Source organism: Paroedura picta, chromosome 1, assembly GCF_049243985.1.
Source record: "Paroedura picta isolate Pp20150507F chromosome 1, Ppicta_v3.0, whole genome shotgun sequence".
Taxonomy (NCBI): Eukaryota; Metazoa; Chordata; class Lepidosauria; order Squamata; family Gekkonidae; genus Paroedura; species Paroedura picta.
The window spans coordinates 46126140-46139099 of NC_135369.1; the positions used below are offsets into that span (position 1 = coordinate 46126140).

At 44.8% G+C, this 12960-nt stretch overlaps 1 protein-coding gene across 3 annotated transcripts; it reads left to right on the forward strand.

Annotated features, from left to right (window-relative positions):
* Positions 1–2999: 2999 nt before the first annotated feature.
* On the forward strand, positions 3000–11076 carry MCFD2 (multiple coagulation factor deficiency 2, ER cargo receptor complex subunit). Of its 3 annotated transcripts, none has more exons than XM_077337065.1 (4): positions 3000–3210; positions 7564–7718; positions 8335–8494; positions 9352–11076. In XM_077337065.1, the coding sequence occupies exons 2-4, from the start codon at positions 7567–7569 to the stop codon at positions 9481–9483; spliced, it is 444 nt and encodes a 147-aa protein (XP_077193180.1). In that variant the 5' UTR covers positions 3000–3210; positions 7564–7566; the 3' UTR covers positions 9484–11076. The 3 variants fall into 3 exon arrangements, with proteins under 3 accessions (XP_077193180.1, XP_077193199.1, XP_077193189.1); XM_077337084.1 differs by lacking the exon at positions 3000–3210 and adding an exon at positions 3217–3347; XM_077337074.1 differs by lacking the exon at positions 3000–3210 and adding an exon at positions 3297–3530.
* The last annotated feature ends 1884 nt before the right edge of the window (positions 11077–12960 follow it).

Consider the following 12960-nt stretch of genomic DNA (forward strand, 5'->3'; position numbering starts at 1 on the left):
AAAGTCACAGGACAGTTTTTTGTGTTGTCATTGTCATGATCCATACCTCAGGTGCAAACCTCTGGATACTTAGCTGGGAGAAAGGATGTGACAGAACGGCTAGACAGGCTCATCAAGCCTACAGATCATTACCCCTTCCTTCTCATCCATGTAGGAACAAATAATACTGCCCAGCAGAACATATTTGAACATATTGAACATATTTAAAAAGACTTTGTGGATCTGGGGGGAAAGGTAAAGGACCTGGGAGCACAGGTTGTGTTTTCATCAGTCCTTCCTGTAAGTGGCCGAGGCATAGGAAGAGAGAGAGAAATTATGCAGGTAAATGACTGGCTACGTCAGTGGTGTCGACGGGAACAATTTGGATATCTGGATCATGGTCAACAATGTCAATATGAGGGGCTATGATCAAGAGACGGTGTGTACCTCACAAGGGACGGAAAAAGTATTTTGGAGAACCCTTGCACACCTGGTGAAGAGGGCTTGAAACTAGACACAAAGGGGGAGTGAGATGTAAATTCAGAACTTGGTGTAATGTCAAGATCTGAACATGAGAAGATCTCAAATCTACAGGGAATGTTACATAAGCAGGGAACTACTAGCTTACAAGTTCAAAAGCCAAAACCATGAGGCACACAAAGGATGAACTACGATGTCTTTGCACTGATGCACAGAGAATGGGAAACAAGCAGGAGGAACTAGTAGTCGTAATAGAGGAAGGGGGCTATGACCTAATAGGAATCACAGAAACTTGGTGGGATAATACTCACAAATTGGAATACTAAAATCGAGGGGTACAATCTATTCAGAAGGGACAGACAAGAAAAGAAGGGGGGAGGTGTAGCAATATATGTTAAGAATCTTTATACTAGTGAAGATATACAGGTACCCAAGCATGAAAGTTCAATTGAGTATATTTGGGTAAATATAAAAGGAGTAAGAAATGAGAGTGGTATTATTGTGGGTGTCTGCTATAGACCAGTGGACCCCAACCCCCGGGCCGCGGCTCCCTCTTCCCGCCACACCCCCCCCAGCAGCAAGAAGCTCGCCAGGCAAGCTTCTTGCTTCGGGAGGGGGGGGGAAGAGAAGCTTGCCGGGCCGCAAGCTAATCGGCCGCTTCGGCGGCCAATTTGCTGGCGGCCTGGAGGGGAGGGGAGAGGGAGCTGCAGCCCCGGCATGCCGACGGCGCAAACGCGCACGCATGGCAGATCTGCGCATGCGTAGTGCTGCTGCGCGTGCGCGTGCACATTTGCGCCCCTGCCGGACACAAATGCACACTCGGTACAAGTCTGTGCATGCGCGTTTGTGCTGGGGCTGCCACGTGTGCATGGTGCCCCGGGCCACCCTCTTCCCTTACAGCGCAGCCAGAACGTTGCCGACCGCTGCTATAGACCACCAAGCCAGTCAGAGGTCTTGAATGAGATACTGCTAGACCAAATTACACAATTTTCAAAAAAGGGGGAAACAGTGGTCGTAGGTGACTTCAATTACCCAGATATCTGTTGGAAGACCAACTCTGCTAAAAATGCAGACTCTGTTAAATTCTTAACTTATCTTGTCGACAGCTTCATTTCCCAGAAAGTAGAGAGGGGAAACAGGGGCTCTGCTATTTTTGACTTGATTCTCATTAACAGGGAAGAACTGGTAGATGAGGTGGAAGTAGTGGGCACACTTGGTAGCAGTGACCATGTGCTTTTGGAATTTTCAATTGTGGGAAAGAGAAAACCTTTACGTAGTCGTACCTATAGACTGGACTTCAGGAAAGCTGATTTTCATTGACTTAAAGGTATGTTGCGTAGAGTCCTATGATCAGAAAGACTTAAAGAGATGGAAGTCCAAGAGGGCTGGGAGTTTCTTAAATAAAAGTGAAATACTGAAGGCACAATCACAAACAATTCCCTTGGGAAGAAAAGATGGAAGGAGCCTAAGGAAGCCAAACTGGCTCCATAAGCAGTTGTCAAAAGATTTGAGGAATAAAAAGAAAGAAAGTGCTATGAACTCAGTAGGATTTAAGGTAAAGGTAAAGGTATCCCCTGTGCAAGCACTTGGTCATGTCTGACCCTTGGGGTGACGCCCTCAAGGATTTTCATGGCAGACTCAATACGGGGTGGTTTGCCAGTGCCTTCCCCAGTCATTACTGTTTACCCTCCAGCAGCAAGCTGGGTACTCATTTTACCGACCTCGGAAGGATGGAAGGCTGAGTCAACCTTGAGTCGGCTGCTGGGATCAAACTCCCAACCTCATGGGCAGACAGCATGTCGCTGCCTTACCACTGCACCACAAGAGGCTCCAGTAGGATTTACTTCTGGTTAAAAATGAGAGCGGTTCAACCACCACAAAACGTTCTTGGCGCTCACAGAACCGTTTGTAGAAACAAGCCACAAGAGTCACCCAATCAGAATACAGGTGGAAGCCTCTCTGTGGTACGATGAACCACCGGGGCACATGCGCTTCTGCCTTGCTTCACCCCCGTTCTCTAACCCTCTAATGGCCATTCTAAGTAAGATGGAGGCGTGGGAGTGCAGCGCGGATAACAACACAAAGATTTAAGATCCACAGCAGCTGAACATTTGGGGAAAGGAAGGACCTCAACAGGGGTGTGATTCTCCAGCCGCTGAAGCTGCCATGTCCTCCGGGAAAACGGATCTCTGTTGCGTGGCTATCACTTGCAATTCCGGGAGATCTCCAGCCGTCACCTGGAGGCTGGCAACCGCAAGACTCCACAGCTGGCCCGCCGTTCCATGTCCTTTGAGTTAGCCGTACGGAAAAGCCATCGCGCGGGTTTGGTTGCTTAGCAGACCTGCCGGCAGGCGTGGCAAAAACGGGCAGGTCTTCGTAGTCGCTGGGGCGGAGACAGGGAAGCCCTTCCTCGACCACGCCATTGGTCGGTGAGAGCGCGGCCCTCCAAGGCACATGCCGCGTCATGAGGAGGGCGTGGCCGCGCCACTTCCCCACCTGTACGGTCTGCCTTCCACGTCGAGCTCCAAAGGGCAGGCCAGCCAATAGACCGCGAGGGGGGCGTGGAAGAGTGACACGTACCGGGTTCAGAGGTGACAAGAAGAAGGCGGGATGGTGGCCGGGAGGGTTCGCTTGTATTCACACGGCTGCCTACTGAGAGGGACGTCGTAGCAGCAACAGACGGTGATACGTTTGGAAGCTGGCGGGGCTGGTCGGTGTGCGACGAGCACCGAGAGGAGCGTCTCTTCCGGGGTGAGTGGCAAGGGGCGCGGAGCCCTCGCCCGTCCTTCCCTCCCTCCCTCCAGCGGACTCTCATTCCAGCCCAGCGACCTGGTGGTTCGGAAGGGGCTGGGCTGGGCTGGGGAGCAGCGCCTTCGTCTCAGGCACCGGTAAGCAAGGGTCGCCGCCGGGGGTCGGTGGAAGCGGCGGCCAGCTAGAAAGAGCAAAGACAAGTCTAAGCACCTCCCAAGCTCTCCAGCGGAGGAGGCGTCACATTCCAAGCGAGACTCCCGTTTTCATGCAAGTCTGCCTCCCTCTGCCTTGGATTCCGGAAAACTAGACTCCAATTTCTGGTAAAATCTTTCCCCGAAGAAAGTGCAAGAACTGTTTAAAAATGTGCATTCCGCATTTTTTTTAAGCATGGTAAAATAGAAAATTGTCATGGTATGGTGTAGAGTCCAATGCAAGGATGATTCCCATGTGCTTTGATAAGGGGTACTACAAAATCTCTGGGGTATTGAGTGATACCCAGGGGTGGGTTTTTCCCAGGACGACTGGGGGAAGTGAAGGGTAATATTTAGGTTTAAAACATCCTTCTTCTTAGTGTTATGATGTATTCCACCTGCTTCATTTGCCAGCCAGCCAAAGGTAGTGTCAGCAAGCTTTTAATAAATATTCTGTATAAATTATTTAAAGCAGGGGTGTCAGGCACATCCAGGGCTTTTAGCCATCCCATGAGCAACTGATCATTACTATTATTGCCAGATGACTGAGGCTGTGCTTCATACCCCTGTATACTTCATATCCTTGTATATCCCTGTATGCTAATGCATAACAGATGGTATAGTGGAAAGGCAGGCATCAGGGAAATGCTTTAAGAAAGTCACCATTTTATAGTTTGAATAAAATAATTTTTAATTTATTTTTCCATTTAGACCCCACCCTTCCCTGTGTTTGTCTATGTACTTTATAAAGTTTACATCTCCGATACCAGCATTACGTATTATGGCATACATGGCCTGGCCTGACAGAGTGACATTTATGTCAGATCTGGCCCTCATAACAAAAGAATTCAACATCTCTGCTTTAAATTAGGGAAGGTGGAAGTGTGATTTAAATGTTCACGGAAGCAAAGCTGACAAGTGAACTTCTAATGTTTTGTTACCATGCCTTGTAAAATCGCAACTTTGGATGCAAATAAATAGAAATGAGCAGCATTGCTTTCACTTGGTATACATTTAACACTTCACCATTTCCACATCATGTTTTGTCCCTGCCATATTAAAATGGCTACAAGATGGCTTGTGTACCCCAGGGACTCTTGCATAAGGCAAGCAATACTCTTGTAGCCAAATACCAATACAGTATGATTCCTGCAAACTCTTTTATTTGTTGCAAATGTAATGTTCAACAACAGCTGTACCCATGGTTGGGTGTGTGTGTGTGGAATAGGAAGGAGGATAAGGAAAAATTCATACCCCATACATAAATTTTAATTATTGCCTAACTTTAAAGCTTATTGCCGCATAGTGTTATCTTCTGGTTTGTTTGTTTTATTTGTGCACACACCCACCACATTGCCAAAGGTAACCTTAGGCATTCTAAAGGCCTGTTCATACTCTTTGTTTTTGAGCAACAGACTGCTACTCATTGCTGAATGAGGATACTAAGTAGTTATCTCTTTGTAGTCAAATTTGCCACAGTGATAGCAAAACGAAACTAAGACTGGGGAATACTTATTGAAAAGGTGTTTGTATGTGTAAAAGCATGCTGTCATTTTAGGGAAGAGATAAAATAAACAAATCTGTGCTTAGTATGGCTTACAATGTAAAATAAAAAAATTGGGGAAATAATCATATGGTCAGAAACCTAGCTATTTGACTAAACATTGAAATATGATTAAATGAATGTAAATGTACTACAATAATAAATTGATATTAGTGCTGTGGAAATACATATTTCCTAATGGTTTAGAGATGTACTTTGATGCTTTGCCTCATATCCCTATATATCCTCGAAACATAGTTTAAGCCACTCTAGGAGTATAGTTAAAGCTAAAGGTCACAGCTCCCAGTTATAGACACGTCTACTAAAACCAGCAGTTCAAGAATGCATATCTGTGGCTTGAGCTGCAGCCAGGAACCCGAAGGTTGAGCAGAATATATATATAAAAATTAACTACAAATATTTATTATTAAATACATATCAAGAAGAATAAAAACATTTAAAGATAAGCCGCAGTTTGTGCAATACGGCATGCACAGTCACAGTACTACAATGAGAACTGGTTGGTGGCATCTGTTCCGCTTAATATTTCTGGTAAGGATTAGGAGGAGGAGCGTGTCTCATGGCTTAAGTGCCATTCAGTGCTTAACACCCACTCAGGGTGGCTGTCCCACCCCTCAGTGCCTCCTCCTCCAACTGACTTGCCGGTCTATCCAGCGGCCAGCCAGTCGCCTTCCGTCCCCCACCCCTGACCACCCCCTCTTCCCACTTTCCTCGGAGGCTCAGAGGCTGCAGATCCCTGCTATGTGAGAGCTGCCCCTGCTGGTGAGTTCCCTGCCCCGGAGCCTCTAGCCTGCAGCCTTTCCAGGTCCTGGGGGGAGGGAGAAGCCATCTGCAGAGCTCTTTCACCCCACCCCCAATCTAGCTCCCATTGTATTCCTGAATGCAACAGGCTTTGTCCCCAGTAAGAATTACAAAATATGTGTTGTTTACACATGAAGATGTACACTCAAGATTGAATCTTCACCCAGGACAGTATGGTGGTTCTTGACTAATTTGATTTTTGATTGTGAGCTCCACATCTGAAATCATTATTATATATTGTTGGGACCTTCACATTTTGTGATTCTTATGCAACCAGGGCCCATTATGAACAAGTTGGATAATGTACCTTCAGTGCACTTTAGAAGTATATATTCCTGTTCCACACAGGAAAATCCAGCTGCAAAAGCACATTAAAAGCGCATTTGCTAATGTATGCATATTGGGCCCAGGTCTTATTGTAATACCATACTATTGTATGTGTGCATATAGTTTTTTTGACCACTGAGGAAGGCCCTCTGAATTGAAAAACATTTGGACTGGTCATAGTCTGTTCTTTCTGTCTATTAAATGCACTATCTTGCTCTTACTGCATTATGTTCTACTTTTGGAATCCCACTTTTCTTTGCATTATTTATGACATACTGTTCTTTCTAAAGAAAATGGTTGTCCTAGTCTTATTTTAAGTATACGGATGGATGTCTCATGCTTTTCAATTACATTATATTTACGCTGTGTAATCTGGCTTGAGTCTCAGCAATAAGAGGGGGACTATAAATGAAGCTAGTAAATAAATAATACTCATCCTGAGGCTAGCTCTCCTTTTAGAGAGTATTCTGTGGAGGTCATGGCAGCACAAAGAAATGAGTTTGATGTAATCACTGGAGACTCACCAAGTTGTAGCGTTGTTCCAAGTAATGAGGGCTTGTTGAATGCTGATTCTGAGACATACTACATAGAACCTATGTAACAAGTATATGGCAGATATAACCCCTAGCAGCCACTATGATTTGAATGCTGCTATTCTAGTCCAATGTATTTGGCTATGGCTGCTTTATCACCATTGCTTTGATTATCAGAAGAGGATGTAGAGAAGGTGGCTAGAGGAGGCTGTTAGAAGCTCTTCTTGGAGACAAACAGTTGGGTCAAATCCTGATTAGAGCAAATCGCTGAAGTACCTTTAGAGCTTGGGTATTTATGGATAATGTTGATCATCAGGATCAGTTTTAATCTGGTTTTGGCACTAGTGTGGTGGTAACCATGGTAGCTGTATGCTGGGAGAAAGGTGAAAGGAGTGCGAACTTGTTGATTCTCCCAGATCTCTGTGCCTATGATATCCTTCTGTAGGGGGTTGCTGGGATGCAAAGAACTATCTTTGCACCCCTTGAACGGCATCCCCCGATGCTGGTGATTTCTCACCCATAAAAGCAGTGGGAGATGCAGAGGGCACTTCTGATACCTTGGTCATGAGGCCAGTGCCCCCATTTCATCTTGTTGGAGCAATGAACTTGGCAACAGTGGATCCACATGCACATCGTAATGGAGTGGATGCAGAAAATTTCCTTTAACAGTAAATGTGCTTGAATGCCTGTTTCCGTGTGCATCCAGCAGCTCCTTCTCATTTGACTATCGCTGGATATTATAGCACAGTTTTACTGTGTAAGTGGCTGATCTTAGTTCTTTGAAGAGCCAGCATATACATTTTCTAAATAAACATTACTCAATCCATTTGAAAGTGGTGTCTGGGGGATGCTTAATTTCATGTGATGTTTGCTGTATAGTTCTTTTAATATTAAGTATTTGTGGTTTCCCTCTCCTCCCCTCCCCCCTTTCATTAAGAACATGAATATTAAGCTAGAACGACGATCTTGCAGGATATATTTCCTCTGTTACCTGGTACTGGCTTCCATCATCTATTCTTCAGCAGAAGAACACACAGATGGCAATCATCAACGAACTGGACGCCTCGATAGGAACATGGTGCAAGATAAGGAGTATGTATTCTGTACACATATTCTGTAAATGCTGAGCCTGAGTGTCAGTTAGATGTTCCTACATGACATTGAGTTCAGTGGTGCTGAAGCTGCCTTCTGCCAAGTCAAATTCTTAGCCTTTCTAGTTCAGCTTTGCTGCTAGGCTGTCTGGCAGTGGCTTCATAGAGGTTTCAGGCAGGAAAAGATCTTTCCCAGAGTCTGCTGCCTCAGCTCCTTTAGCTGGAGATGTTGCTGGTTATACCTTGGATCTTCTCCATGCAGAGCAGATGCTCTGCCATAGAGCCAGAAGGGCTATATTGCCTTCCTGGGAGTTACAACTTTGTGTTGAGGAGGGAGGTTTTACTTCATAAAGTTTTTCAGTGACTGTTACCCAGAATGTTCAGTGAGTATCTCTCTGGGTACCAAATGTGGCTGGGGGGAGGGGGGAAAATAGGATAACTTGCTTCCTTGCCTTCGTCATGAGCTTCTGAAAATCATCCGGCAGGTGACAGAAAGCTGTGCTAGATGAACCTGATGCAATCCAGCAAAGCAATTATTTGGGCATCAGCAAGAACAGATCAGAAGTCAACAGATGTGAACAAGTGTCCATTTGACAGTTAACTGTGTTATTTCTCAGCCACATCCTGGAAGATTTAGATGGTGTGATTGATAAACCAGAATCTGAGATGTCGCCACAAGAACTGCAGCTTCATTACTTCAAAATGCACGATTACGACGGTAACAATTTGCTCGATGGGTTAGAACTTGCCACAGCCATATCACATGTACATAGAGAGGTGAGGACTGCCATCGAATAGGGAATCTGAATGGTCATTGGCAACAGCCAAAATGATGTTAACATTGATAACCTCCTATTTTGTGTGATGTGTTAGCTATGTAACATTTCTGCAATTTTTTTAAAGTGCTAGCTCACTCAAGAGCTATCATTTTGGTGTTGGTTCTTGGAAAGATTCCATCCTGGGGCTGAACTACTTATGAGATGGGAGATCTGTTATTAAATTCCACACCATCTTTTAACTTAAAAAGCCACTGTACTGCCTTCTGGACTCTGGCTAGAAATTGGGGCCTCCACACTGTATCAGGTGCATTAGGGGGAAAGAAGAGGTACGTCCACCAGGGTTACACAGGTTCTGCCTGGAATCATGTCCTTTTCATCTGCTGCTGTTCCTGCAGGTGCCCTTCCCTGGGGTGAGAAAATCCATGGAGAGACACTGGTGAATTCAAGCCTCCTGTTTTCTGCTCTTGTTTTTCATTCTTAAAAAATACAGCAGCAGCAGCTCCAGTCCTGAATCTCCTTAACAGGATGTACTCCAGCCACTAGGCTGAACTTTTTAATCACTTTGCAGAACTCTGCTGAAGAGCTTTGGCGAGTGCCAAACAAAGAAGGGGGGAAAGAGTGAACACAGTTCCCTCTCCTCAGAGAGAAGTAACCAATGAGTGTATCACAGCTCCTGGGTCAATGTCTGCTCTATCCCATTGTACTCCTCCCACCTGTTGTTACTGGCCTTCTAGCTGCCCCTGCAGAGCTGGTCTCCTCCCAGAGCAACTCCCAAGGGCCAGGCCACTTCTGATGTCAGTGCATCCACAAGCCACCTGCTTTGCTAAGACCCATCCTCCTTGGTTTTTCTTGTAGGATGTTAATGAACACGCCCCAGCCATGAAAGAAGAGGATCTCATTAACTTGATCGATGACGTCTTGCGAGATGATGATAAGAATAATGATGGCTACATCGACTATGCCGAATTCGCAAAGTCACTGGAATAAAAACAAAGCAAAAATAATTTTTGTTTCTGTGACCCAGTACAATGTGATTCTTGACTTGCCTCTCTGTCATATGTTCCACAGTTTGGGCTGCAAAATGAGTGGTAGGGAAATGTGTTGACTATTTCTTGTTTTATATGTTTGGGAGAGAAATTTGTGGTGCCATTTGATGACTTAACACTGTTGAGCAATAAGATACACTGTACACTGTCCAAGTTAGCTAATCATCTGGCAGCGTTGGCTTCACAGCTTAGTCACAAGGTCTATGGTCTAGAAACCGTTTAGCTCTAGAATACCTGTCAAAGGAGTTTGAAGCACTGGAAAAGCTTTACAGCCATGCAGTCACTACTTCTGAAACATTCTTCAGCATGAGTCCTTCTAAACTAGTGACTGCAGTGCTCTGATCAAGAACTTGGGTTTCCCTTTCAGCGCTGAAATCTGGAACTTCATAATGACATTCCAGTTCATAGTCTAATCTGGGTTCCAGATTAACTCGGCAAAAAAATGGAATGTGGCCACAACCCCGGAAACATTTAAGCCTTTACAAAGCCCATGCCTTTCAGTGTAGATATTAAGCACAGGCTTAAATCTCTTCCCTTAAAATGCATGTGAATGTTTAGAAGTGCTCAAACTTGGGCTATAGATTGTGCCCTGTGGCTTGGATCCCACATGAGAGTTCACAGAATGAGCTGACAAAATGGATCTTTTATCTCCCTTCCCTTGGCTCCCTGCTGTTTATACCAGAACTCCTCTCCAAGTATCAGGAGAGTTGTGCAAACTCTGCCACCTCCTTCCCTTAACTCTTCTGCTGAATCCTACTCAGTAGCATCAAGTAAAGGGTTACAGTGTAGCCATGCACATGTCATTGAGGTGTTACCCTTTTACTGTCTGGGTTTCCCTATCCCAAGTCTTTATAGAAGACCTGATTTTTTTTCAAAAAAAAAATATATGTAATATCTTCTACACCATTAATCCAATATTTTGTTTGAGAGTTCATGTTTTCAGAGGGTGTAGGTTAAACACTACTGTTTGGTGTTGTCCACTACCAAGAACTGTTCCTGTGTTAAGTCAGCTGATTGTTACAATCCCAGCAAAATGCTGCCTTGTTAAGGTTCTCGCCAATGTACCTTGACGTGAATCCATGGTGTTAGTTTTACAGGAAAAAAAATACAAAGTATTTTCACAGCTAACTCTTTGAAAGAGAGTCTTTAAATACTTGAATGGTCTGCTTATTGAAAATGATCACAGAACTCTCTACCACTTTGGGTTTGGTTTCTATTCAGCAGCCCTGTATGGTTCTAAGGAGAGGTGACACTATCTTGATGTTTGACCTACTGTATAAAATGAATCAGAAAAGCATAATGCTTTAATCTAGAATGTTCAGAAAAAGACACAAAAACCAAACTGTTCTCTGTACATTGTAAAGACCTATTTTCTGTATAAAAATATTCTTATATGAAGTGCATTTGTAACAAATTGTTTCCTTTTGTTAATTGTGTAACAAAAGCTACTTGTACTATGTTCTTGTAACTTCTGACTGATTAGACACATTTGTATAATGGTTTATGCTAAATATAAAAGCAATAAGATTCAAAATTGCTGCAAATTTGTTCTTCAAGCAGGGAATATTGGGATTGCACATTTATGCAAAAGCATTGTGTACATGTAAAAGAATTACATTTTATACCCTGCTTTTCACTACCCAAGGGAGTCGCAAAGCGGCTTACAATTGCCTTTCCTTCGTCTCCTCCCAACAAATACCCTTTAAGGAAGGTGGGGCTGAGAGGGCTCTGACAGTACTGTTCTCACAAAACAGTCCTATCAGGACTGTGAGTAGCCAAAGGTCACTGAACTGGCTGCATGTGGAACTGTGGGGAAACAAATATGCCTCTCCAGATTAACAGCCGCTGCTCTTAACCACACCACCAAGCTGAAGTAGTCACTGTTGCTGTGAACCATGCTCAGCTTCACTTGGTACCTACTTTGCAGTGACCCAAGTGGTGCCTGTCAGCTTTCCTGCAGCTTCTCACACCCTTCATCGCACTTCACAGGGAAGGTCACAAAGACAAAGTGCAACTGAGTGAAACTCCTGGGGCATTTGCAGAACTCTAAAACATTGCTCTCAAACCTAGGAGGAAAAGAAATTAATGACTGGGTTTTAATAGCCGACAGAAGGTGCTAATGAATTCTTAATAGAGGGAGGCACCTCAGCATAGAAAGCAATGAAGCACTAAAGTAAGGCTCATTTCTAACCACACTTACCTAGATCCAGTTTTCTCTGGTAAGGGAGACCAGAGCCATCTCCACCCCATGACAAGGCCTGAAGCTGGACTGGAAAGGATCAAGGGGCCACGTTCCCTCCAGAAACTGCTGTAGTTGTTCTTTGACTGTTTGCTTAATTACCTTTCCCAGGTAAGGGAGGTGTGAGACTGTGTGGTAACTGGTTGTGATCACTATTACCCAGTGTTGGTTTCTTCAAAAAACAGCCTCACTGCTGCTTTCAGTTTCTCTGGGATGATCCTTGATGACAGGGATAAGCTGATAATATCCCGGAGTGGGACCCGTACCCTCCTGTTGCTGGCTTCAACCAGCTAAGAGGGACAAGAGCTCTATCCATGTTGGCTCAGAAGAATGGACTGAAGTAGTCCAAAGTTGGATCTTGAGACAGACAAGGGGCCTCCAGTTTACTAACTGCATCAAATTTGGTACGATAGTCCCTGCAGGGCACCAATAATTTCTTCACAAAAAAGCCTGCAAATGCCTCACAGCTGATAGCCAATTTGGGAATTTCAGGTCCACTTACAAGGAACATCAGTGACTGAGTTGTTTTAAATAATGGTGCTGGGGGAGAGCTAGCAGAGGAGGCCACAAAGTATCCACTCTTTGTGGTCTGCACTGCCATTTCATAAGTGTCCTATAAGATGTTTTTGTTGCTTCATCATGAGTTTTCTGCCAAACTCACTCTAGCTGTCTCAGCTCCCATTTCTGTTCATGCAGCTCCTGGGTATACCAGGGAACTGGTTTGGGTCAGGAGTGGAGAGGGCATTGGGGTGATTTCACTGATGGCTTCAGAGAGCCAGGTATGCCAGTCCTCTACTAGCTCATTGAGTCATCAAGGGGCATTGGATCCCACAGAGCATTCTGGAATCCTGTTGGATCCATTAATTTGCTCTTTGCCTACACAGGGCAGGAATAGGATGTTAATGTGAGCCTTCAGGGCAAAGTGCTCCAACCATAGCACACACGTCACCAGCACTGGACCCATTTGTTTCCCAATCCCAAAGATTAAATGCAGGGTGTGGCCTGTTTGATGTGTGGAGCTGGTTACAAATAGAATCTCCATGGTTGACACCAGGTCCAACACTTGTGAGGAGCCAGATTTCTCCACATGGATGTTGAAATCCCCCAGGAGTATTAGCCTTGGGAGCTGCATCGCCCACGTGGCCACCAGCTCCAGGAAGCTTGGCAGGGCATCTGCTG